The 25,143-nt window shown below is 41.1% G+C and overlaps 1 protein-coding gene across 8 annotated transcripts in view; it reads right to left on the reverse strand.

Moving 5' to 3' along the window:
• Window positions 1-25,143, reverse strand: part of nrxn2b (neurexin 2b) — a 710,873-nt gene that overhangs the window by 37,765 nt on the left and 647,965 nt on the right. For all 8 annotated transcript variants that reach the window (XM_080298328.1, XM_080298327.1, XM_080298329.1 and 5 more), the window contains one exon: window positions 6,246-6,417. In XM_080298328.1, coding sequence (XP_080154454.1) covers window positions 6,246-6,417 — 172 coding nt within the window. The remainder of the gene's footprint in view (window positions 1-6,245; window positions 6,418-25,143) is intronic.

Raw genomic sequence — 25,143 nt, forward strand, 5'->3', positions numbered from 1 at the left:
AATTTAGAATTAAATCTGCTTTTTGATGAAAATGATATACACCCATGATGCATTCAAAATGTTGGACTGTCCCTGCTGCCTGTAGTCCTGTTCTGTGTTTCTAGAGCTGCGCCCATAACCAGGTTCCTTATGCCTGCCTTTCTGCAAATGAGAACTCATCATTTGCAAGACAGAGGAACCTGGGTGAGGTCTTACGTGGGGATAATATTGTGAACACCTTTTACAGTGTGGAAATCAAATGTGACAAGGAATGTGAGCTGGTGTGCGACAAGAGAAGGCTCAGCAGAGAAGAGTGTAAGGCAGGAGGACCAGTACATCCTCCTTACTCCAGTGAAGCAAAGAAAATATTTAATCTCCTGCTGAACTTGTGATTTTGCTCAATTACAAAGAAATGAAGAGTTTCATTTTACTGGAGACTATCAACCAGAAGTAAATGATATATAAAAACTTATATAAAAATGATTTGAATTTCATTGAAAGAAATACGCACTTGATCCTCTACAACCCAGGAGAATCAATCAATCCATTACAGATACTCCTGATCTTACTCCTGTGTATAAAGCACACCTGTTCACAAAATGAGTTTCTTCCATTCCAACCTCTCCACCATCAGGCTGCCACGGGCAAGACCAAAAGAGCGCTCAAAAGATGCTAGGGACATAACTTGCACAAGGTTAAAAGACCACCAGTAAGGAGCTCATGCAATTTTCTTCCAATTCCAATTATTTCCAATTATTTGAAAATAGATGAAATCTAAAATGATCATTATCACCCTCCATTTGCAAGATCTTGCCTCATGAATTGAGGATGATCATGAAAAAAGTGTTGAATAGCCCAAAACTACATGGAAGGAGCTTGTTAAAGATCTGAAGGTCAGAAGAGATTCCAGATGAAAATAACCTCTAATTCTTACTGCTACTATCCCAAAGAGAATGCATTAAGGTTTAATGCATTCTCTTAATGCATGACTGTCCTGATGTGTTCTTCTTCTGGGACAAGGTAATAAAGTTATTGACATCACTGACAAATATCAGTCTTCCTGTTGACCCACTGCTACATCTTCTGCTTGATGACTCTAGGCTTCCAATGACAATGAAAGCACGCAAATTGTGGCTGGCAGGCATAACTGGGGCCAAAAAACTAGTGGTTCAGAGGTGGCTACCACCACATGATCTCTCGGTGAAACACTGGTTACATGCCTTCTTAGATATCTTGTACTTAGAACTATCCTCAGCTAGGGTCAACCATGCAAACCCCTCAACAGTCCAAAACTGGCTAAAGGGAATTAGAGAGACCAAAAGGTTGCTCAGAAATGTGCAATAGGGAGTTAATGCATGTTATTCTCTTTTTGTTTTAAATCACTGATCTATTGTACCTTTCTCCTTGTTCATTATGTTAACCTGTTGTGTCATTGGAATGTCATGGTTATGCTGCAAATGTGTGTTGGTAGGGAGGATGGGGGTGGAGAGGGGGAGAAAAGGGACTTAGGGTTTGGGTTTGGGGTAATGTTCTTGGGAAACCCAATATATTGTATGTTTGTGGTGTGCTGTATAAGACAGTTTCCCTTTGTCCTAAAAGCAAATAAATATTGCATTACAAAAGATCTGAAGGCAGTTGGGACCACAGTCACCAAGAAGACCGCTTGTACCACACTACACGACAATGCACTGAAACGTTGCACTGCCTGCAAGGTCCTCCTGCTTAGGAAGGTACACATACAGCCCCATCTCAAGTTTGCTAGAGAACATCTAAATAATTCAAAGAAGGCTTGGGATGAAGTGTTGTGGTCAAATGAAGCCAAAATAAAGCTAGTTGGCATTAACCTGATCTACCCAAAGAACATCATCCCCACAGTCAAACAGGCCACAGTTATGAATGACTGTCTATCTCTCTGTGCTAGCCCAACAGTGGATTGGTGGCCTGTCTGGGACCTACTTGTGTTTGAGGGGGTCAAGGGCCAATATTGCATAAAATCTTGGATGAGAAGATGAGAGATGGGTCGTGGATGGGTCTTCCAGCATGACAATGACCCTAAATATATCGACAAGGCAAGTCAGTTTTTTTCCAGGGCTTTGGTTGATATTTGGTCTCTCACTATAAAATTAAACTACCACAAAAACTGAAGACTTCTGAATCACCAATGAGCAAAAGTGCATATTCTCCTGACATTCTAAATAGGCTGTAGTTATAAATGGCTGCCTGTGTCTCTGTGCTAGCCCTACAGTGGATTGGTGAGCTGTTTGTGGTGTACCTCCAGGCAGAACTACAAGCCTGAATTGGATATACAGGAGAAAATTAATGGATAGATGGATGATATACACTATGCAAGACTCCAGAGACACGAGCTTTAACAGAAAATCAATGGTAAAAAGTGTGGCAGTCCTGTCCCCACTGCATAATTAACAAGTTCATTCTGAAATAAAATCACCGCAGCCATAAAAACTAACAACAGCAAATGACAAAAAAAGTTTCAATTACCATTTTGTGCCATCATATACACTATAAATTGCCTTCAGATCACTTCAGTAAGACAACTTTCTGTAACTTTAGAGAAAAACATTATATGTGTCATTCATCCTCTCAGAAAAAAGATAAAAGCACCATTGTTCACATCAGAAAACTCTGCTCTATGGACATAATGGACATTACTCAGTTCCTAGACCAAGGAAGTTTCAGCATTTAACAAAGTTACATATACTTGAGGAATATGGCATGCCAGTACAAAAATAAAGAAAAGCTATGAAGAAGTGAGCAAACATGACTCTTTATCATTAGTCATGCTGTAATTTATAAGTCTGCTAGCATCTGCATGCCTAATTATCAGACCATGTAAGCCTATATATAAATGTAACTTTGCATTGGCCAGAGAAACAATGTGTTTCTTCTTTTAAAAGCTGCAGTTTAGCTTTAATTAATGTTCAGTGAAGCTCTGTAAAAACACTGTATGATACATAAGCTAACAAACACTGATGCAGAGCAACAGTCATTCTTAAGTCTTTATTTTTCTGTATTGCCTCAAACCAGAAAATAATACTTTGGTCACTCAGAAATGAATATTCCTAAAGGGCAATGCCATAAAATCACAAACAAACCTTTTAAGATAAAAAATTATTAACCACATGAGACCACTTCCTTTCTCACAGCAGATGACCATTAAATAAAGGGACTAGAGTGTGAAATGGTACAATTACAGCCCGTATGGCACCGGTGCTAACATCTGCCTGTTTTTCTGAGGCAAGGTTGAGGTGCTCAGTGTGACACGGGGAGGTTTTTATTGAGCCACTATGCCATTTTGGGAAAATGGGAGGTGGGGCGGGCCAATAACTGTTGCTGCAGGAGCCACCGGGGACACCTGACATGCTGGATTAGTTGGCCGAGCGTTCCTCTGACACTTTTTGTCTGCTCTCTGTCCATCAAATACAATGTGCACATGCACACAGACACACAAACATGCTGTACTATGTGATGCACCCAGACAGATGCATGCACTGTCACACGTAGAATAAGACATGGACCACAACACCCACAGACACACAGACTCCCCGAGGACTACTAACATCACTTCGTGGGACGTCAGGAGACGTGTTGCTTAGCCGCTGAATGTGCCTGACCCGTGACGACCACATTCGCTGTCAACATCTTGTCTCTCCAAATCATCACCTCGAAATGGCCTTCTGTTTAAAAGCTTGCTGCTGGCCAGCCCGGGTTTTAATAAAGGCTTTGTGAGTAAAGCGATGCAAAATCTTCAGTAATCTCCAGATATTTTGGGCTGAGGCCACTTATAGTGCACACAAACGTGTTTTTTGTCAGAATAAGATACAGAGAGAAAATCTGCCACCTTTTTCACGAGGAATGACGGCTCTACATTCTCTGTTTTACTTCCACCTTCCTTGTGGCCTCATCCTCTGGGAGCTTTTACCAGAGACCCCAGGTATCCCACATGCAACTCTCAATATGCACAGAATGTCAGATACGGTTCAGAACTGCAAAAGTATACCAAGGAGACTGCTTGATGTGGGTCACAACAGTCCCTCTGGGGAAGGGGATTTCACAGGAAAGTGCACTTCCTTGTTTTGTTAGAGGGACCAGACAAATATGGTACCTGTACCATCCAACAGACGCACCATTGCAGGCATTTTTCATGACAACTTGTTCTATTTTTCTTGAAATCTGGTTTACAACGACAGCATAAGATGACATAAGTTTTCTGCTGGGACAGCATAGCAATGACACTGCATAATGTAAGCATCAAGAAAATGAAGTAGGTTTGAATACAGTCCCAAACCGTGAGCGCAAACTATTTTGTCCTATTTAAAAGAATCAGAAGATGTCTAAATCTCCAATCTGGGTCATGGGAACTTGTTTCAACAGGGGACCTCCTTTTTCTTTCTCTACAAAAATATAACATCACTTTCTCTCTCCCTTTATGCACCTCATGTGTCAGTTAGGAAGTTGCAATCCCATCTCTCTCTCTCTCTACATACTCCTCCACCCATCTGCACCTAAGCCTCATCCTACGTTTTGCTTTCCTAATGTGTAACATGTCTATGTCCCTAAAACAAGCCCCACCCACTCCCCAAGCAATATGATGATGAGCACAACCTTCAAAGTGGGTATGGGTGCAATCTGCAAGCTGGCACCCAAAAAAAGTTAGAGTGTAATCAGCTCACATAAATGAAACAAACCTATTCTACAGCCATTTAGCCCCCCTGCTACCACCCACACAACCCCACTCATCTTCGTGACCTCCTAAAAGTTCCAGCCCGAGCACAAAACTCATCAAATAAACTAACAAACAAAAACAAAATCACACTCTTCAATTGTTGATAAGCACAGGAAAAGGAAAGAAATGTTTGATGAGGACAACAACCGCGGCGAGGAGGGCGGAAGGGAAGAGGAATAAAAAGAATACGATATGGGATGTGCATTAATGTTTCTTGATGAAACGAAACATAGATTCGGATGATGACACTCACTTGCCAATGTTAACAGGCTGCTCAGCTGTTATTTTCCGAGCGGTTTGCGCTATTGTTAGATGAAGGCTCCTTTTTGGAGCGTGCGCTGTTGTGAAAAGGGCTGCATTTCCATCATAATAACAACTGAAAAGAGTGAACTGTCACACGGCACTTCCTTTTCTGGCTGTGATGCATTCCCCTCAGTCTGGCCTTGCTGTGTTGATGGATGAGCAAGAGAATATGCTTCTCTCAATGCCAAAACAAAGCTTCGAAATATGGGATCACTGCTGTGACAGAGAATGTCACAGTCCCACTGCTCTATATGTCAACAAGAGTAAATATCATGACCACATTAGCGGCGCTCTCCCTGCAGTTTGAAACAATGATGATACATAGACAGTGCTTTTAGACAACGGGAAGAGAATGCATCGACTTCGGGTGGAGGTTTGCACATTGGACAGCATCGGTGCGGAATAAAAAACACTGCTTATTCGTTTGTAACATGAGACAGTCCTGCGTGGTGTTGCGTAGTCGTTGTGGGAACACAAAATGTCTTCCTTTGAACAACCATGAACAAAAGGGAAACACAGTGGAGAGAGAAATTACGTGGGGAGCTTCAGCATAACCAAAAATAACTTCATATTTCAGACTGAAATAGAATACTATGATTATGGTTAAACAAAGAGTGGGGGAATTAACACACTCCCAGCCGTGACTCATCGGGAGTTTGCCCTCGTTTAAATGATGTTGCACCCGTGTTTATCTTGAAGCGAAGGCTTGAGTTAAAAACACCTCCACGCTTTCCCAGCTTGAGGTTTCCTCCCTGTTTATCCTGCCTAAAGACCTTGCTCACCAACCATATGTGGCTGGCATACTCACGTTCGGCTGGCCTCCATTCAGTGCTGGCTTCACAGTGCCAGGAGCTATAATGGCAGACTAACCACAGAGAGCCGGTTGCACTTAGATGAGGACGGCTTGCCTCGGGAAGGCTGCTTTGCTCTTCCTGCCTTTTAGACCAGAACTGGACTTAATCACCAGGAATAATGCAAGCAGCCTCTAAATATGAATGTTGTGATAAATAAAACAGAATGTGTGTCTTTAAGAGAGAAAAAGATCACTTTTAGTTGCACATAGGTTGGGGGGGCTAAAATAATGAATATTTCATTTGCAAAGCTCCTTCTTTCTCTCTCCACTTTGTTGCCCGGCTTATCGGAAAACTCAGACCTGTGAAGGATCTAATCCAATACTGCCTCCCTCCCTCAGTCCCTAGATCAAGCCCACTGTTCCTACCTGAGGGGAAACGTTCAATGACGGGCTGGTTGTCCACCTGTAGCGTGGCGTTTCCACCACTGCGTGTGAATCGCACCACGTGGTATTTGCCGTCGCTCACCATCACCGCGCTCTCCTCGATGGTTATATCGTCTGTTCCCACGTTGAAGATCACGCCGACCTTTCCCCGTTCCTGTAAACAGAGGTTGATGCAATACACGGTCAACAAAAATGCACCAGCATGCACTAATATGTTAAGTTCAAACACATATACCCATAAAATATAACATGAAGGGTTCGGGTTAGTGGAAAAGCCTGACCGCGGTCTCTTCTAAGATTAAGCCCTCATTGTCCACTGCCCCATCCCAACATCTGGTTTCAAACAGAATCTGGTACAATTCATGTATTCATGGATTTGGTGAATTGAGAGCCACGATTAAAGGATCTAAATGTTTTAAATATTCAGCTTTAGATAGGGTAGCTGTGGCTCAGGAAGTAGAGCCGGCCATCTCCTAATCATAAGGTTGATGGTTCAATCCTGCCTGTTCCAGTCTGTATGCCAAACCATCCTTCGGCAAGATACTAAACACTAAGTAGCTCCCGATGTGTGGACGTTAAATAGAAAGGACTTAGACCGTCCAACTCCAGGCCTCGAAGGCCGGTGTCCTGCAGGTTTTAGATGTGTCCTTGATCCAACACAGCTCATTTAAATGGCTAAATGACCTCCTCAACATGTCTTGAAGTTCTCCAGAGGCCTGGTAATGAACTAATCATTTGATCCAGGTGTGTTGACCCAGGGTGAGATCTAAAACCTGCAGGACACTGGCCCTTGAGGCCTGGAGTCCGACAACCCTGACTTAGACAAAGAGAGAAGTGCTTTATCTAAATGACTGAAAAAAACCCACAGTTTATAAAGTGCTTTGAGCACTCAGGTAGAATACTGTATTTTTTGGACTATAAGGCGTATTTAAAACCCTTAAATTTTCTCAAAAATTGACAGTGTACTTTATAATCCGGTGTGCTTTATGTATTAATTCTGGTTGTGCTTACTGACCTCGAACCGATTTTATGTGGTACACGGCCGTCAAAAATCAGTCAAAATGTTTTAGTATGACTTTGGTAAGCTACAAAGCTGGATTGTTACGGCTACCGTAGTCTGGAGCCTTGCGGAGAAATACGTACTGTGTGTACAAGGACCCCAAAACGGCACCTGTTAAGAGACATGCTTACGAAGTGGATTTCAAACTTTAGGCTATCAGTCATGCAGTTGAACATACGAATAAAGCAGCTGTGAGATAATCCAACATCACAATTTGATGGACTTGTGGAAGAGGAATGAACTGAAAAAGTGAGTGTACTGTTCTGTATTTTATGTGTTAAAACTTAACGATGTTGAGAGTTATTGTGATAGAGTTGAATAAAGTTTCACTTTATTTTGTTTCGCTTAATGTGCCTTATAATCCGGTGCGCCTTATAGTCCGAAAAATACGGTAGAAAAAAAGCGATCTATAAGAACCGGTCTATTTACCTTTTTTATAAAAACGCTATTAAAGTGGTCACTTAGGTTTAAGTTTGTGCCATTTAAGCTGTCTTTAGAGATGATTTATAGATTCCCTGGAAAAAATATCTCAACAGCTACTCAGCTCGCTGCAAAAACATCAGTGTTCCCAATAGTATCAACTGTTTATCCACCATCATGAACCAACAACTAATATTGTAATTTGACCAGTGCTTTCCGTCGTTTTATTCTTTCTGGTGTTCAAGATAATTGTTATTTACAACACTGTTGTCTTTGTTACTTATGTTACCCAAAGATACCCCGTTGAGCGTAGCTAGATTCCAACTGGCAATGCATAATGAGAAAAATAAAATCATGTCTTTTGTGTTTGAGAATGAATTACACTGACTGAAGCAATTGAGTTGTCAACTAAGCAGCAGTTACCCTGCACAGTTAAACTGCAGTCATCCAGCCGTGTAACAATCCATGCTAATAGGCTAATACTGTTGTTCCTTTGTTGTCCTTTGGCAAAAATCAAAAGATATTTTTCTTCAGTCAACACAAAAAGCCCCGACTGCCTGTAGTCTGATGACACTCAGAGCGTCAGATCCCACACATACAAGCCTGGTAAGGGAACAGAGTACTTGCTGAGGACTCAGGCACCTTTAGTATTCATCAACCGGGTGACCCCCCCTCCCCTCTCCCATCTATTAGTGTTGACAGCCGCCCACTGCTTCGAGTTTATTACAGTCAGCCGCCTACTCCACTCTCTTCTCCCGCCATCTCTCTCCTCTCCCTCTGTGTTTCCTGTCCTCAGTCCCAGGAAAGGTCAAAGTCATTTACAGAGTTACAGTCTGCCAGAGAGCCATAGAACAAGGGTGAGAGAGAGAAAGGGAGAAACAGAGGACATATCAGACAGCACCACTGCATACAAGTTGTCTGTCTGACTGCAAAACCTCTGTTGCACTTTTGCCCAGCTGTAAGACCCTGCTCTGGTAGCTGTTGCCCAACCTACAGACAGCAACACTTCCTGACTGTCACAGCAGGTCAAGCTCATTTGCCGGTGGGGTCACATTTGCACACTGCTATCTCCTCACTGCAGCTACAACTTCATTGATTCCGTTACCTCATTAGGTATGTGCATTTATTTTGCCACTTTCCATATGCCAAGATATTCAGGGGTGAACCTGTGGCTTTTGCTTGCAGCAGTTTTCCATTATTCATGGCTGATTAAGTATTTTAAAAAAGAAAATAAGACACCCCTAATGTTAACAGATCTCAAAATAGCCAGTTAATTGAGTAAATAAGTGCAAAGGTTGTACAGTAAGTTAATGATCAGTATAATCAGCCACATTTATGTGCATCTTAACTGCTCTTTGCTGCTGTGTAAAGTTGTTATAGTTTTTAGCCAAGGCCACGTTACGGCCATGCACCGATGTCAGCCGTGATTAGGGTATTAATTGAGCATGCTCAAATGGTGGCGCAACATGTTGGTTGTGATTAATGCTTTGCGGGGATCAGCAGAACATAAGACACAGTTGAACAGCCAGAATAAGCAAAAGGAATCAGTGTGGAACACAACAGGAAGCAGAGCTCAGCTGTCCTACGTGATGCTCCTAATGAAGCTAGATCTGTATGAAATTGATGGACTACTCTGTAGATGGACTCATTCTGCAAGGAGGCTCGTTGGATGTCTCGAATGGCAAAGTGCTTCCAGCTTCTCAGCCACTTAATCAGCGGCTTCATGTTATAGACCGACCCTCACAGTCTTTCTGCCTGCTATCGTTGTGAATGCCAAAATCCACTATGCTGCAGTCTTAGAGTAATTATGAGGTGCACAAGAATAACGATTTAATCAAAGCTTTCAGTATTGATACCCTTTAGATATTGCAACGGGGAAAAACAAAATGGAGAGGGTGAGTGAAATGCTTTTGGATCGAGCGGAAATGCCAGGATCATCTCCATTACAGCCCACGCACTAGGAAGCTTAGAATAATCATAACACCTTGCTTGGAGAATTAATTCAATTTTCCAGGGTGAAGCAGAATGAATCCATGCTATTACAACTGAAAAGCAGAAGGGAGTGAATTTGAGTGATATTTACAGAGAGATTAGCATTTGTGTTCCGCAACATTAGAGTTCTTCCCGGTGCTGAGGGAATGTATCGAGCCCATTACGGTGGGAAGCCGCTGGGAACCAGTGCTTTTTTAAAAATGATTTTAGTGTAGCAGTAATGACATTTTAATGGCCGTTTCCCTTAAGCGAACATATCTCTGGAAACAGAAGGAAAAGAAAAACTCTTTGAATGACTGGGAGCAGTCAAGCCTGCAACATTGAAATGAAGGGACTAGTAGGTAACTTACAATAAACCCTGGCTGCTCTTTAAACACCACAGCTTCTCAATGACTGCTTAGCAGCCCTTAATCTGCTGTAGCTGTCAGCTAATGTCAGGAGCAAGAATGCTACGTTTTCCACTTTTATCTAGAGGGTAGCTCATCTTACTTTTCTTTCTACGGGTAAATCGGTAGCAAAGGGAGCAGGTCCGCGGTAGACTGGGGGGCAGGAGCTCTACTTTATGATCAGATGTATTTTCAATTACATCTGATCTGCCTGAAGAAGCCAGGATCTGAGTTACTGAGATTCAATTAAATATTCAAAGATCTACAATAGTGGAGGGGGTTGGACGAAATACCTACAGACAGAATTAAGTTTCAACTTTAACCAAAATCGGTTTTGGTTTTGAGGCTCTGAGTTTTACAGAGAAAGGTTTCATCTGGGGACAAGAGAAAAATCAAAGATTTCCTCTTAAATATTATATTACTTTAAGTACAAAGTTGCTGTTCTTGCCAAATATCTGATTTGTTTACCACTGCACAAACTGCTCATCAGTTTCCCACACAGTAAATCGAGTTTAGCTACCAAAAAAAAAACTCGAGAAAAAAGAAAGTTTCTGTAATCTTCTCATTAGAGTCTCTCCTTCCTTGTTCTCAAAGACAAAAGAAAATTGACTTTGGAATTCTGCACGGCAGCCAGAGAAAGAGCAGTACGGAGTGCATTTCCGTCTGAAATATTTCAACATGACCTTGCGGCGTGCGAGAGCACGTCGAGGTAAACGCTGCTGTCGGGAGTGGAATGAGAATGAGGCAGAGACTGCAGTCTGTATGTGTGTATCAGGGTTATCGGGCTGCCTCAGCGAGCTCTCGCTGATCACGCCAAGCAGAAAAGGAAGAGCGAGAGGAGGAGGAGGAGGAGCAAGGGGCAGAGAGAAACACTGTGTGATAAAAGGACAGTGGGAACCTTGATGATCCTCTGGGGCCTCAAGGTGCTTTGAGATCAAAGCTCCTTTTGAAGGTGTCAAAATCTGGTTCTTTCTTTTGCTCACATGCTGGTACTCAATTAAGAAAAGGAAAAATAGACAAAGGGGGAATGAGAAAGCATTTTTGAAGGATTTGGTTTGTTGTTTCATTTCCTCCTCGCCTGCTCAATCTTCTCCCTTTCTAACACACCCTACAGCTTCATCTTTACACACATCTGCTACTTGACGTATTTGCATTTCCTCAAAGTCTTTCTGAATCTCCCCCTTAGATCTGATACATAAATGCTAAACAGGCAAGTTAGAAAGAGGAAACAACAGAGACGCAACTGCTGGAAAGTGGATTCAGCAAGACTAGGGCAGAGACAGTTGCAGTTGTTTAAATCACTCAAGGTATTTTGCATTTTGCTGTATCAACTTGCCTGGAGAAATTGTTTCTGAAACACGGCTGACCAGTTCAGGGATTTGCTGGTTTGATAGATTTCATATTAATACTCCTCTGGCTGTTGGAAATGCAAACGATTCATCAGCTTCTCTCTCATTTGGATCTATCATAGGCTGTATCTGCTTGAGACTAACTTGACATGCCACTAAAAGTGTGCAGAACTGCAGTATTTATTAGCTTATGAATCAGCCAGCAGAGCAGCATGGATAAAAAAAAGAATGATAAATTGATTTTTACTGGGCGCCCACAGAAAAAGCAATCAATTCTTATATATGTATGTACACAAATATTTGACACATCCATGCGGTGTAGGAAAGCCTAATATTTCATACAGCTTGAGCTAAGCATTTTAACGTATTTGCAGATTCTGTGCATTAATGTAAAATTCCATATGCTGTTTACAGTTACCGACTCATACTGGTGATTTTTTTCCCTAAAATATCCCACAGATACCCCATCTGATACCCCATCACTTGGTATCGCTGCATCTTCCTCATGAGTTTAATTCCTGCGCTGATTCCTGGCTAATCAGCTTGTCAACATGTATGCATAATGCCTGCGAGCGCAGATCCGCTGTGGCATCTGCTACAAGGAGAACAGTATAGTGGGGCTAAGCTTCCACTTAGAAACTGCAGCGTTACGTAAGGAGAAATACGTGGTTGCATAACATGTAGACTTCTTGCCGGCTAAATCATCCACTGTCCGTTCACTGAACGTCTTCAGAGTATCTGCGACAGAAAGAGGGAATTGTTGAGGGCCAGCAGCCATTTTGAATCAGTAAACTGCTCTGTAGCGCGCAGATTTCACGTCTTCCCTTCTTATCAGTCACCTCAAATGACATAGTGCTGTTCCAGACGGAGCTGCATGTGTCATTTTGATTTGGTTTATTTAGGAAAAAGAGGAGGGCTGTGGCAAAACAGTCGCTTTTGCAAAGAAGACATGGTTTCCGTTGCCACACCTTCTCTCGGTTTCTGCTCAGCTAACATCTGTATGTGCTTGCCGTGGTCTCTTGCAGTCACCTTGAGCACCTCATCTTAAAGGCACTTCATATCCTCTTCGATCTCTTTTCTTTGCCTAGTTATTTCCAGCAGTGGTCATGGCTATGAGAGCACATTTGCACTGCAAATGATGAGTGGCCACTCTAACAGTGAATCAGATCTCATTGAAAAATCAATGACTTAGACAGATGTGATGTGAGTGCATGTATATATATACATATATGTGTGTGTGTGTGTGTGTGTGTGTGAGAGAGAGAGAGAGTATACACTGATGTGTCTGAATCTCTTGTCAGAGCATGACTCACACTGGGCTTGCCTATTTGTCCCCAAGTACACACACATACCAGCATTGAGCCAAAATACTACAGAGGGAAGAAACAGTGAACATACTAAGAAGGAGAGAAACACAAATCAACCAAAATACCGTCCACTATAACCCTGATTGTTGCCACTCTCAGCAAAACCAACGCTGACTCGCATATAGTAAGTACTGATATGACTGCTCATGTACCGTACCACTGAGACTGTTGATGGATGGCATCCTTCAGCACAATAGAATAGAATAGAATAATCCTTTAATTGACCCACAAGGGGAAATTTGGTTGTAACAGCAGCCAAAAAGACAAATATACAAACAAACAGGACACAGGACACAGAACAGAAACATACACAATTTTTCTTACATATTTACATTAAGGACAACGGTTACTATAAACAGAGAGTACTGTACAGTTATTAAATAAAATAAAAACAATTACAGGTAAGAGGTAAACCAGGTTGTAGCGCGAATTGGTTAATTAACTAACTTATTGCAGTTACAGCATTGATGTAAACATCTATGTTTGTTGGGAGCAGTTCAGATTGTACAGTCTGACAGCTGCAGGGAAGAAGGACCTGCGGAAACGCTCCTTCATGCATCTAGGATGCAGCAGTCTGTCACTGAAGCAGCTCTGCAGTTCAGCAACATTTATGTGCATGGGGTGGGAGACTCTGTCCATCAGAGATGTTATTTTGGCCAGAGTCCTTCTGTCTCCCACCACCTGTACTGGGTCCAGGGTGCATCCCAGAACAGAGCTGGCCTTCCTGAAGAGTTTATCCAACCTCTTCCTCTCAGCTGCCGATAAACTGCCGATAAAAATAACTATAATACTTGGAGGTCTGACTAGGGATGGGTACCGGTATCCGGTGTCATTATGGCACCGGTTCTGACATAAACGGTAGTAACCAGAACAAAAAGCAGCGCACATTTCGGTGCTTTATTTTCCTGAGATGTCATACACTTTGGATTCTAGCCAATCATTTTACCTTTCCAAGGATAGTAGGCGGGCCCAGGTACGTACGCTCTTTTAGAACAGAGCTGCAGGTTAAAAATGCCCAAGGCGGAGCGGTCAAAAGTCTGGTTGTACTTCACAGCAAAAGATGCAAACTCAGCAGCCTGCAACAAGTGCTTTAAGGTGATACTGTGATACTGTGCAAAGGAGGTAACACCTCAAATCTGATGAAACACCTGGCGGTTTTTTAAAAGCCGAGAAATGCACCGTATTTGATAGCTTGCTGCAAGACCTCACACCGTGCACATCTACTGCGGGTGTGGTGCCTGTTATCAGACCCGGAGTTAGCAACATCCCCCAAGAACCCGAAGAGGAGAGTCCTGGCCCCTAGCCCTGCCAGTGTAGCAGAAATGATGACGGATGATGATGCAGCAGCAGCCGTTCTTCTCTGGGTGAGTAGTTTAATGTTGTTCGTGTGTAATTTACGTTGAGTATGCTAACCACGTTATTAAATTAATGCATGTAAGGTGAACTAGCAAACACCGTCATAGTTACATGCGGCTGTCTTCTTGTTTGATGGCAGATACTCCCTTCAACCTGGCCAAAAAGGCTAAAATGACCAAAGAAAAAGTGGGAAACAGCTAAACATGAGAGGTTTTTGGACAAAGTTTGTGTTTTTTTTCCATTGTTTAAGCACTGCTTCCAGCCAAGAGTGATACCATATATGCCCTAGAGCTGCAGAAAAGGCACACATTGTTATCTTTTTACAAAAAAACAGCTAAACATGAGAGGTTTTTGGACAAAGTTTGTGTTTTCCAGTCTTTAAGCACCGGTACTGTTTCAAAAGTACCGGTTTGGTACTGGTATTGGATAAAACCTAAACGATACCCATCCCTAGGTCTGACAGCTGACCTGCCTTAAAAAAAACCCTCAAACCACACACACACTTGTATGCAAACGTGGGAATGTCCTTGAGTGAGATTGCTTGGTACCTCAACACACTGCGGCCTTGTTTACAGAGCTGCCAAGAGCTCATGGATACACGTGCACACTGTCATGGGGACTTTTTTTGCATTATCCTTGTGATCGGGATGTGAATAACGATACAAAACATCTGAAAAGTAACTGTAATAATAATAATAATGGATTGGATTTTATATAGTGCTTTTCACGGCACCCAAAGCGCTTTACAATGCCACTATTCATTCACTCTCGCATTCACACACTGGTGGAGGCAAGCTACGGTTGTAGCCACAGCTGCCCTGGGGTAGACTGACAGAAGCGAGGCTGCCATATCGGCCCCTCTGGCCAACACCAGTAGGGTAAAGTGTCTTGCCCAAGGACACAACGACCAGGACAGAGAGAGCCCAGGGATCGAACTGGCGACCTTCCGGTTACAGATACGCTTCCCAACCCCTTGAGCCACGGTCGCCCCCTGTACCCATGCTCTGTTACAACTGGCATCTGTGTTTTTACTTTTCCTACTAATATCTATTTTTTTTGAAAACCAAAAACCCCCACCATGTCAATCAGGTGAGTCCATATTACTGATATTACTGTAAATAGGATCTGTAATCAAGAGTTTCTGAGTACTGCCCCAAAAAAACCACGATGCCGACCTGGTGTAAATTTGGGATTCAAGGTTGTTTTCTCAATATTTTCAGATCACTTCAGTGGGAGTTTAATTCCATTCCCTTGCACCTGTGCCTCTGTGATTCAGGCTGGAATTACCTTCCAAACCATGACCCTTAAACCTGAATTTCATTTTGGGGAAGAGGAAGGACTCACAGGGAGGCAAATCTAGCGAATGGGGCAGGTGGGAATCTGAAATGTGTGATGAAAAAACTCATGTATTTCAAAGCTGTCCAGAATTGCATGAGAGAGTGATTGCAAAGGGGAACATGACCAAATTTAAACCAGCTTTTCACATTTTTTAAAATTTTATTGCATTTTCAGATGTGTTTCTAAAGTTAAGGGTGGGCGACAACTTAAAACAAACACCTTAACCACTGACCCCCAGAGAAGGGGAGGCTCTGTTTTGTTGTGAGGGACAGATTCAGGGGTGATTGTAGTTCAGAAGCACTTTATCTACTAATCAAAGGTTGGTGGTTGGGTTCTGCATATGCATGTCATCATTTGGTAAGATACTGAAACCTGATGTTAGATATAAAGCACTTAGACAATGAAAATGTTTTGTGTGAATGAAACCTGTGTATCCAAGGGCTCTTGGTTTGTGCGGATAGGTTAACTGATTAATCCAAATTGCCCATAGGCGTGAATGCACGAGTGAATGTGAGCGCGAATGGTTGTCTGTCTCTGCGTGTTAGCCCAGCGACAGACTGGCGACCTGTCCAGGGTGTACCCCACCTCTCGCCCTATGACAGCTGGGATAGGCTCCAGCACCCCCCGCAACCCTGAAAAGGATAAGCGGAAGCAAATGGATGGATGGAAACCTGTTGTATAAAGTGCTTTGAATGCTCAAGCACCACTATAGAAGAACCAGCCTATGTATTTGATTGGGTAACACTAATTTATTTACAACCAGGTCAACAATATATCTGAGCTCATCTCAATGATGAAAAAATTTATTACAGAAACAATCCGCTCCACATTGCTAGCAGTTTTGTTTGCTTGTAATCCTGCTGCCTCTGGTTGCCACATCACGTTTTGAGGCAGCTTAAAGTAAGCACATCTAAACCGTAGTCCAACAGGCTACTGAGGCACTCAACGAAGAAAAGTGCAAAACTGGGTTTCTCACTATAACTGAGTCCTTTCAGCTTAGATCGAATTGGCATCTAAATATCGATTCCGGCAGCTTCAGCAAGTCAGATGCAATTTGTAATTTTCAGACTGCACCAGGATCAGCCTCCTCCACGAGTACACTTGCCTAAGGGCATCAAACTCATCTGAACTTTTTGTTATACTAAAGCATTGCCCTTTTTTGGGTTTTTGCAGGTCCGATCACCACATGTAAATAAAATGATCGTCTTAAACAATCCATTACGAGTGACCGTTCTGTCTTTCACGACTTAATCAAATAAAAAATGAATAAATCAAAGAGACGGTGCAGAGGTAATATGCCACCTTAGTGCTAAAATAGAGTCATCATTTACCACTCAGTCTCTCTAGCTGCCAAGAGATGTGTAAAGGTAGATTAAATTTATCAAGACGCCAAAGTGAAACCGGAACACCTGAAACAGCAATGTCAAGGGCCTTTTCCAGTCACTAACCAGAGATGGATGGAGGATGGAGAAGATAAAGCAGAGAGAGGAAGAAGGTATAGGAAGACAAAGAACATCATTGTAAGAAAAAGACAATGAAAAGAAATGGAAGTGGAATCTGGAGAAAAGGAAAGAATGAAGCGTTTGGAGTGACAGCAGTGAAGCTAGGGCGATGATGTGGTGGTGGGGATCCCCCGAGGCAAAGCCAGAAAAGAATCTCTGTTACTCTGACAGTAGAAATCAATGTCCATATACCCATGATTCATCACTGTTACCACAAGCACTGCTAGGCCCAGACACAGATATGTTTCAGTTTAGACGACTTAATTTGGAACCAGGAAGCGGGGGTCTTTCAAGACCAATAAAGTTTCCTATCCACACTGATTGCTCCATTCTTGTCTCTTTTTTGTATTCAATTTGCTTTCACCAGCTCCCTACAGTCCTTCATCAGTTCATTTAACTCTAAGATACGGCAGTAATCCCTGCCACAAAACCTCATTGTACTGAACACCTTTCATGGGAAAAACCAAAGCAATAAGTGATGGCTGAAATGACTTCTTTTTTTTGGCTTTGTAAAGATATTAGAAACTTGACAAACTAAAGAAGCAGGTGTTTCTGAATTCTATATTCAATTCTATATTAAATCATGATAAAATTTCTATTGATTGTATCTTTGTAATCCCAGCTCCAAAGCTTGCAATACAGATGTGAAATAGTGGCAATTCAGCCATTAGAACAATAAAACCTTATTTTCTATATATAACTTTCTACAAGAACCAATGACTGTTGCCTCACCTTACGGTATCGCCCATTATCATTTCTCTCGCTTTAGCTTTTAACCTTCCTTTTTCTTTTTTTCCTCAATTTTCTAATCTGTCTGCCCTCATCAAAAGCTCTTTTACTCCTCAGAGGCTCATTACTGAGTTGACTGGAGTTACTAACGTGGGTCTGGTAGAATCCAATTGATCCATGCGCTCTCATGAATGATCTTAGAGAAAGAACTGACACTGAGAGTACTTTGCGTCTGACAGAGAAAGGTGCATCAACTCCAAATAAAATGGGTTTGGAGCTCATTCCTGTCTGGGAGCCTAAACCTAGTCAGCAAACTGTGAAATGAGATAGCTGAGTCCTTGAATAGTGTGCATAATCTGTCTTTTGTTTAGTAGCTTTGTACTATAATAATCCTTTCTGACATTGTATGGGTACATTTTGTGGGACTGTATTAATTATCTCTCTTACTTGATGCTCTGACGAGGTCAAAAATGTACAAAGATATGAAATAATGATTAGAATTGTGCTGTTAATTTAAAAAAATGTATAAATCTTAAACTTATTCCATCAAATATTTATGAAAGTACTATTTTCAAAATCCTTAAATGCTGACAAGCAGTCCACCTCGAAATAAGTTAAACATTATAGACCAAAAATAAATCAAGAAAATGCATTTGCACTTTAAAACCTGCCTGAAATCAATGTGAGTAAATCAATTATTAAACAGCAAAAGTGGCTGATCTCAAAGCTGGTGACATAATTAGGTGAACACACTGCAAGTACAATAAAGATGCCGTAAGCTGAGACCTAAGAAGCTACCCTTGCTCCTGGATCATATTTCAAGCCTTCATAGAATGTAAATGGGTGAGCTGAAAATGAGATCAAAAGAGTAAAAAGTCACAACACAGTGTGGGACAAGGTCTGATAGTGATATCGTGGCTGATAGTGACCCACACTCGTTTTCGCACCTTGGCTCATGTGATTAGGCAGATGATCAATAGTGGGTCTGGGACTCTCCACCAATTGCTCTTAGAACCGAAGAAGCTTCTGAGATGAAAGGTGCTCAAGAAGTCCAGTCGATTTTCCTTCCAAGCTCACTGGACAACCATGACCTGGATGATTGAGAACCTTCCCAGTCATATTATTTTTTGTTCACTTGTTCTAAAGAGAATAATTTCAATTTTAAATTGCCTCTGTCAGTGCGCCCCAGGGTGGCTGTGGCTACAATGTAGCTTGCCATCACCAGTGTGTGAATGTTTGTGTGAATGGGTGAATGACTGGATGTGTAAAGCACTTTGGGGTCCTTAGGGACTAGTAAAGCGCTATACAAATACAGACCATTTACCATTTAAAGTTAAGTACTCTAACACTGAGACTGACTAACTTTTGGAGGCAGTCGGTGCACATAAGAGGAACTGTGTTCTTTGACAGTCTTGCAGTGGCTCCATTTTTCTGCTCTTGAGTTTAGACCTAAAACCTCTGGTCCTAACACAGGGAAAACGTATATATAGGATGTTGTGTTTGAAAAGAATACATGTCCTAAAGGTTTCTACAAAAAGAAAAAACTATTTGAGGAGTGCAACATATCACCTAATCAGCTCCAGGTGGAATATTAATTACATATTACATTAAATTTTAGACTCCATTGGGTCCCACTCTGAGTTTACTACAAGATACCCAGTGGACCTGGTGAGACTCCATCCTCAGCATGCATGCATTTGATGAGTGATGTGACTGTATGCTACATTACATTCATAAATTGTAGCACTAAAATGTTTGTGACTGCAACTACGTAAAAACCTGCAGGGAGCGAAAATATTTGAGCAAATATCTGGAGGTTTGAATGAAACAACATAGCTGAGACACTGAGACAGCAGAGGAGACAACATCTCTACTGCTGTCTCCTTTCATCTACAGTTTGCACATACAATTTGTCATGCCTGAGTATACACTGCGAGAAAAAGCTGAAATGGGAGATTACTTCTTTTTGTCTCTCTCTTTTTGATGTTTTCACACTTTGACTGTGTGAGCTGTGGATCGCTATGGGCGAGACGTGTATTAATGTTCATTTTGAGGGTTTTGTGTGTGTGTGTGTGTGTGTGTTCCTATCTGTTGAGGAAAAGCGAGGCAGGCAGCTGGCCGAAATTGAAGGGAATGACTGTGACCTTCGGACAAAATCAAGAGCAAAGTGTTTTCTGCCTTCATTGTTTTCACTTTTCTCTACTTTCTGTCCTAGCAAGCCTCATTTTCCCTTCCTCACTCCATCACTTTCTTTCCTTTGCACTGCACAACAAAGCTGCGAGAAAGAAAAAAAAATAGAGCATCAGCCCATTTTCTTTCAGCTGCTTTCCCTCTCTTGTGGTTCCAAACTTCCTTCAATTGAAAACAGCAGTGGTGCATATTGTGCAGCTTGTGGTTTGAATAGACTTAAACAGGGCACTTTTCCTGGTGTGATAAAGAAAAGCAGACAGTATAGGAGCTGAAATATAAGTGCCAAGCTGTGCTTTCACTGAAAGACCTGCAGCAGTTTAAAAAACTATATAATCTATCCTGACTTAAACCTTTTGGTGCGGGCCACAGACGGCTGGATGCTCAGCTGTCCTCTTTTTAGCTTCTTCTCATTACTCTCCGCCATCATTAGCTCTCTATTTAATTTCTCTTACTTACGCTTCTCTCTGTTACCAGGATAACTCCCCAACTGTTCCTTTATCATTCGCCCTCTACCTGTTTTCCCCTTGCCGGTAATTCTTTATAATAATTACACAGTGTTAAAAATTAGTAAGGTATTAGTTCATACTTAATTCATAGGGCATATAATTCTATAATCTTGCTTAATAAGCTCACATGTAACATGTTTAATGACAGAATTTTCATGCTTTATATATGATGATCACATCACCCTAATATTACATCATTTAACACTGTTAATGGTTCACGGTGTTATTTAGAGTTAAATGGGGTATTTTAACTTAAATATATTGAAGCTGAATAATAAAACATGAATACGGTTATGACAAAACAGTAGTGAATATTTCACAGAGCTTTACAAATAATTGTGAGCATCACCAAAGTAACCTGTGGCTCCAGCTGCTCAGCGTCTCTCTTTCTCTCTTAAACCCTCTTACAAACTCAGACTCTGGTCCTGCTTACATTTCAGTATTCTGCAAATGTTAAGCGAGTTATGTTAATCATGCAATAAATATCTGCATGTTCTCTGTCACATTGTGACTGTTTCTTTTTCCCGTTGTGAAGATAGCTGAGACATATTTGAGTCTCGAGGTCCTGCTGACCTTTCAGTTAGGGATCCGCTGTGCTCACACAAAATATTGAACTGACAACAAGTAACTGCCCGAATTAATCTTAAAATGTAACAAAAATAAGCATTTAAAAGACTTCTAGTAACACCCGAACAAACAACTTACTCGTTTCCTAATCAGCATATGTATAAATGTGCAACTCCATATTGTTAATAATTAGACTTTCTGAATAGTAGCACTAAATCACTTGTTTGTACTCGGTCTAATAATAGTTTCTCCTTCATTTAAAAATATAGAAATGCTTTCATTAAACATGTTATACATGTTAAGCAAGACTAAACCATTTCTATTCATGTTTATGAGTGCCGTGCTAAAGAGGAGTGATGCTTTATAAATGAAGTATTAACTAAGACCTTGCTAATGCTTAATAGTGTGTAGTTATAATGGAGAGTTAATGCTTTTGCCTTTTAGCCTCTGTGGGGAGAGTGTGAGCTTGAAGCCCAGTAGAGAAGAATGGCTGCTGAGTACACGGGCTAATATTTGCCCTGTGCTAAACTGAGCAAACATGGATAAAGTGAACACAATCGCCTTCTCTGTCCCTGGCTGTCTGCCTTGTTGTCCTTTCATTCCCTTCCTGTCTTTGCACTGCCGCTGTAGAGCCGACTGCTGATTAATCATTGCACACACTGCGCACATGTTGTTTTCAAGCAAATCACTGGGTGAGGGGATAAATCTGATAATCCCTTTCTGGTGTGTGTCTTTCTACATCAGTGTGTGCTTATTAGGTACACCTGTGCAATCCAAACCAACAGGCCTGCAGCAAAACCCGACATCCACGAAGCTCACAATGTTCCCTTGTGGGTGACGAAAGTTTGTAAATGTTCACGATTAAAGCTCTGTCACACTGAGACTGAACACTATTACCAACATTCTGTGACAGTGTAGGAAGTACAACATCTGTAGCCTGACCTGTAGCCCACATTAGGGGTTATGCTGTATGGACGAAACTATGGCTGGTGGCATTATTGCAAGCTGGAAGACCTTAGGACCCACAACTTTAGACTGTGGACATGTTCAATAAAAATGGACATTTTGCAGGTCATATTATTCTTCTTCTGTGCAAAAAGGATTCCTATGAGTGCTTCCTATTCCAAACAAAATGTAGTAAAAAAGTATTCTAATTTAATGTAATTATTTTTATTTATTTCTACAGTGGCAGTTGCAGTTTAGGACTTTGAAACTTTAAACGAAAGCTATTTAAACATGGAGGCATGGACATTGGTGTAGTTTCTTAGAGAATAAATGTGAAATTAATTTTATTGATTGAACAGGTATTCTTAGTATGTGTTCTGTGTTACAGCAGGTGTAGTTCCAGCAGCATAAAAAAGAGACAGTGCAGATTACGACCAGGGATAACAACGTTTGTTCTTTTTCTGCATCACTAAATTAATACATGCAAATTCCTTTGACAATGAAATCTGCATTTTGTTTTTCATTTAGTGGTTTTAGTAAGATACAGTTTAACCACTTGCACATATAAATATGTGCAATAGAGAAAGTATAATGCTGTAAATAAAAAAATCAATGAAAATGTGGTGCTTCCAGAAACCACTTATTTACATAAGTATAATTGTAACTATTTAAAAAAAATCAACCATAACAAAAACAAAAACCATTCCAGTAACATTTAAGATTTTTTTTTAATAATCTGACATTAAATGACACAAATCTATATCAGCATGAAATGCCATAAAGTACTGAAGTAATATATTCAGTTACTTTATTACAAGTACCTCATCACTTCCTGTTAAATATGCCATATTCATATAATGGAGAGATCCAGATGTTATTTTGCCACTGAGCAGTAAACATCTAAAGATATTTTATTTGCTTTCTGCATTAACAGCTAAAAATCGCTTTTTTCACGAGTCGAGCTGGGTTTCTTAGGAACATAAAAATCTAAACAATAATATCAAAACACAACATTCTGATGCATGTGTTCAGTTGATCTGAGGAGAACGTTTTGTCCTTACTAGTCCATCAGCACATTACAGGTGCAGGGCTGTCTGCCAAGGTAATTTATGCTACTGCCTGTCAATCAGTTATTTAGGCACTCTTTCACACACGGAGCCAGTTACTGCTCTACAGTATAAGTACAGCATAAAAATGCTATACTGCGCTTCTCTATTCCTTTTGTTGTGAAAAACAAACAAACAAACAAACAAACAAAAAAAAAACCAGAAAGAAAATCAGTCATGCAACTACAATGTTTCCATCTCGGTCCGGTGCCTTGGCACACAGCTGCGGTCTAGTGGACTGTTTCCAATTCTATAGTTGTGTCGTGCATGATGATAGAGTGAGTGGCCTTTAAATTTTCCGATTATTTTGTGCCAGGGTAAAGGATAAGTGTTTGTCAGTTGCTCCTTCATGTTTTGAAGTAGCACCTGCAAGCTAAGTAAAGACGGCTGATGAAGAGGAGAAAGATGCTACAGCTCTGAAACCAATGGCTGGCCTCTAGCATGGTTTAAGCTGTTGTGAGGATAATTAACAAGCTTTATTCCTGGTTATGCGATGGAGACGCTCTCTGTATCTCCCTGTTATACAGTGAGGCAGAGCTGGCACACTCAGAGGTAACTTTACACTGGGCTGCACACCCAACTTTCACAAGCTAAATTTAAAGCGGAGTTTATTTCCGTTAATGCCAAATACTCACCTTTTTCACTAGATGCTGCTGCAGTGTAACGGATTAATTTTCATTTTATTTTTTACACATTTATAAAAGCCTATAACATGGGAAAAAAATACCATAAATTTAAGGTTTTGAGTGTCCACACATGCTGGAATTTATGAAAGTTTCCTCACTTAGGCAAAACATGAATGATTTATAATTAACAATGCAACAACGCAGCGTTACCCATGATTAGTGAATGGATTTATGACCCTATAATGTTTCGGTAATTGTGTTTGTGTGCATTTCCCAGTGGATCTTAAACAGTATACTCTGCTGCACAGATCAATAAAGCCACGGGGGTTAAACCGAGCACTGTAAAAACAAGCAGAATGAGCAGACAAAGTGTAAAGAACAGAGAAAACCTTATTAGCGCGCCGTATTTCTTATCTGATAAGGAATATTAGGTTTGCAAATAGAGGTGGAAATAAACTATGCAACAACTCAGCTGCTTTATAAAGTCATTTAATTCTTAAAATGCTGCTCAGAGGGAAAAGGTAATTTGACAACGGCATTAAAGAGATACCGTTTTACTGAACATTACTTCATGCAAACTGAAATGATGATTATTAATCGCTGCTGCAGCATGCTATGACACCATTTATATTCTAGCTTCTAGATCAAAATAAATTGCTTGTTAAAATCTACAGAGGCATATGATAAATGTAATGAGCCATTCGAATAGCGAGATAGAGTTGGCGAGTGCTACAGTCCATTATCTATCCAAGTAACAAGATAAACCGCAAATTAGGACAGTTTAAAGTTACCTCAGCGATGGCGGTGGTGTAATTACAGCTTTTGGTGAGATTTTGCCATAGAAAAAACAAAAGCAAAGTTAACTGACCGTGCACACTTCATTAATTCCCTATAAATGCCTGGAGAGAAACATTAGTGGTTAGCTGCAGGTTTGCTGTGAACAAAGAGTGCATTGTATATTAAACAGCTGCTAATGATCTCTTAAAGGTTCCGAGCTGAGAAGTGCACACTTTAAAAATGAAACAACTGACATATTATCATGCAGCAAATTGCAACGGATAATGAATAATTAAATGTATAAATTGCTTTCTTCTAACCTTTAGCCCGCGTCTCATTGGGGTGAATACTGTCACAATCATACGTAATGTGGCTGAAAAATGAACACCAGATTGATGCAACTCCACTGACAAGTGCGTGCGTGCTGTGGATTAATATAACGGGCACTCTAGATGCCCACATTAGCACACAGATGTGGAGCATAGACGCTTTTCAAATCATTAATGCAATATTTGCAATTCTTGTTTTGTTTTTTAAAGGCAGCGCTACGCACGGCGGAACAAAGTTGTTTGTGACTGGATGCAAGGGTTTGAAAAAAAAAACTGTTTCTTTACAAGCGTCTGTTACAAAGGCGCTCATAAAGCACGAGGCTGTCTCCAGCAGT

Source organism: Astatotilapia calliptera, chromosome 3 (assembly GCF_964374335.1).
Source record: "Astatotilapia calliptera chromosome 3, fAstCal68.1, whole genome shotgun sequence".
NCBI lineage: Eukaryota > Metazoa > Chordata > Actinopteri > Cichliformes > Cichlidae > Astatotilapia > Astatotilapia calliptera.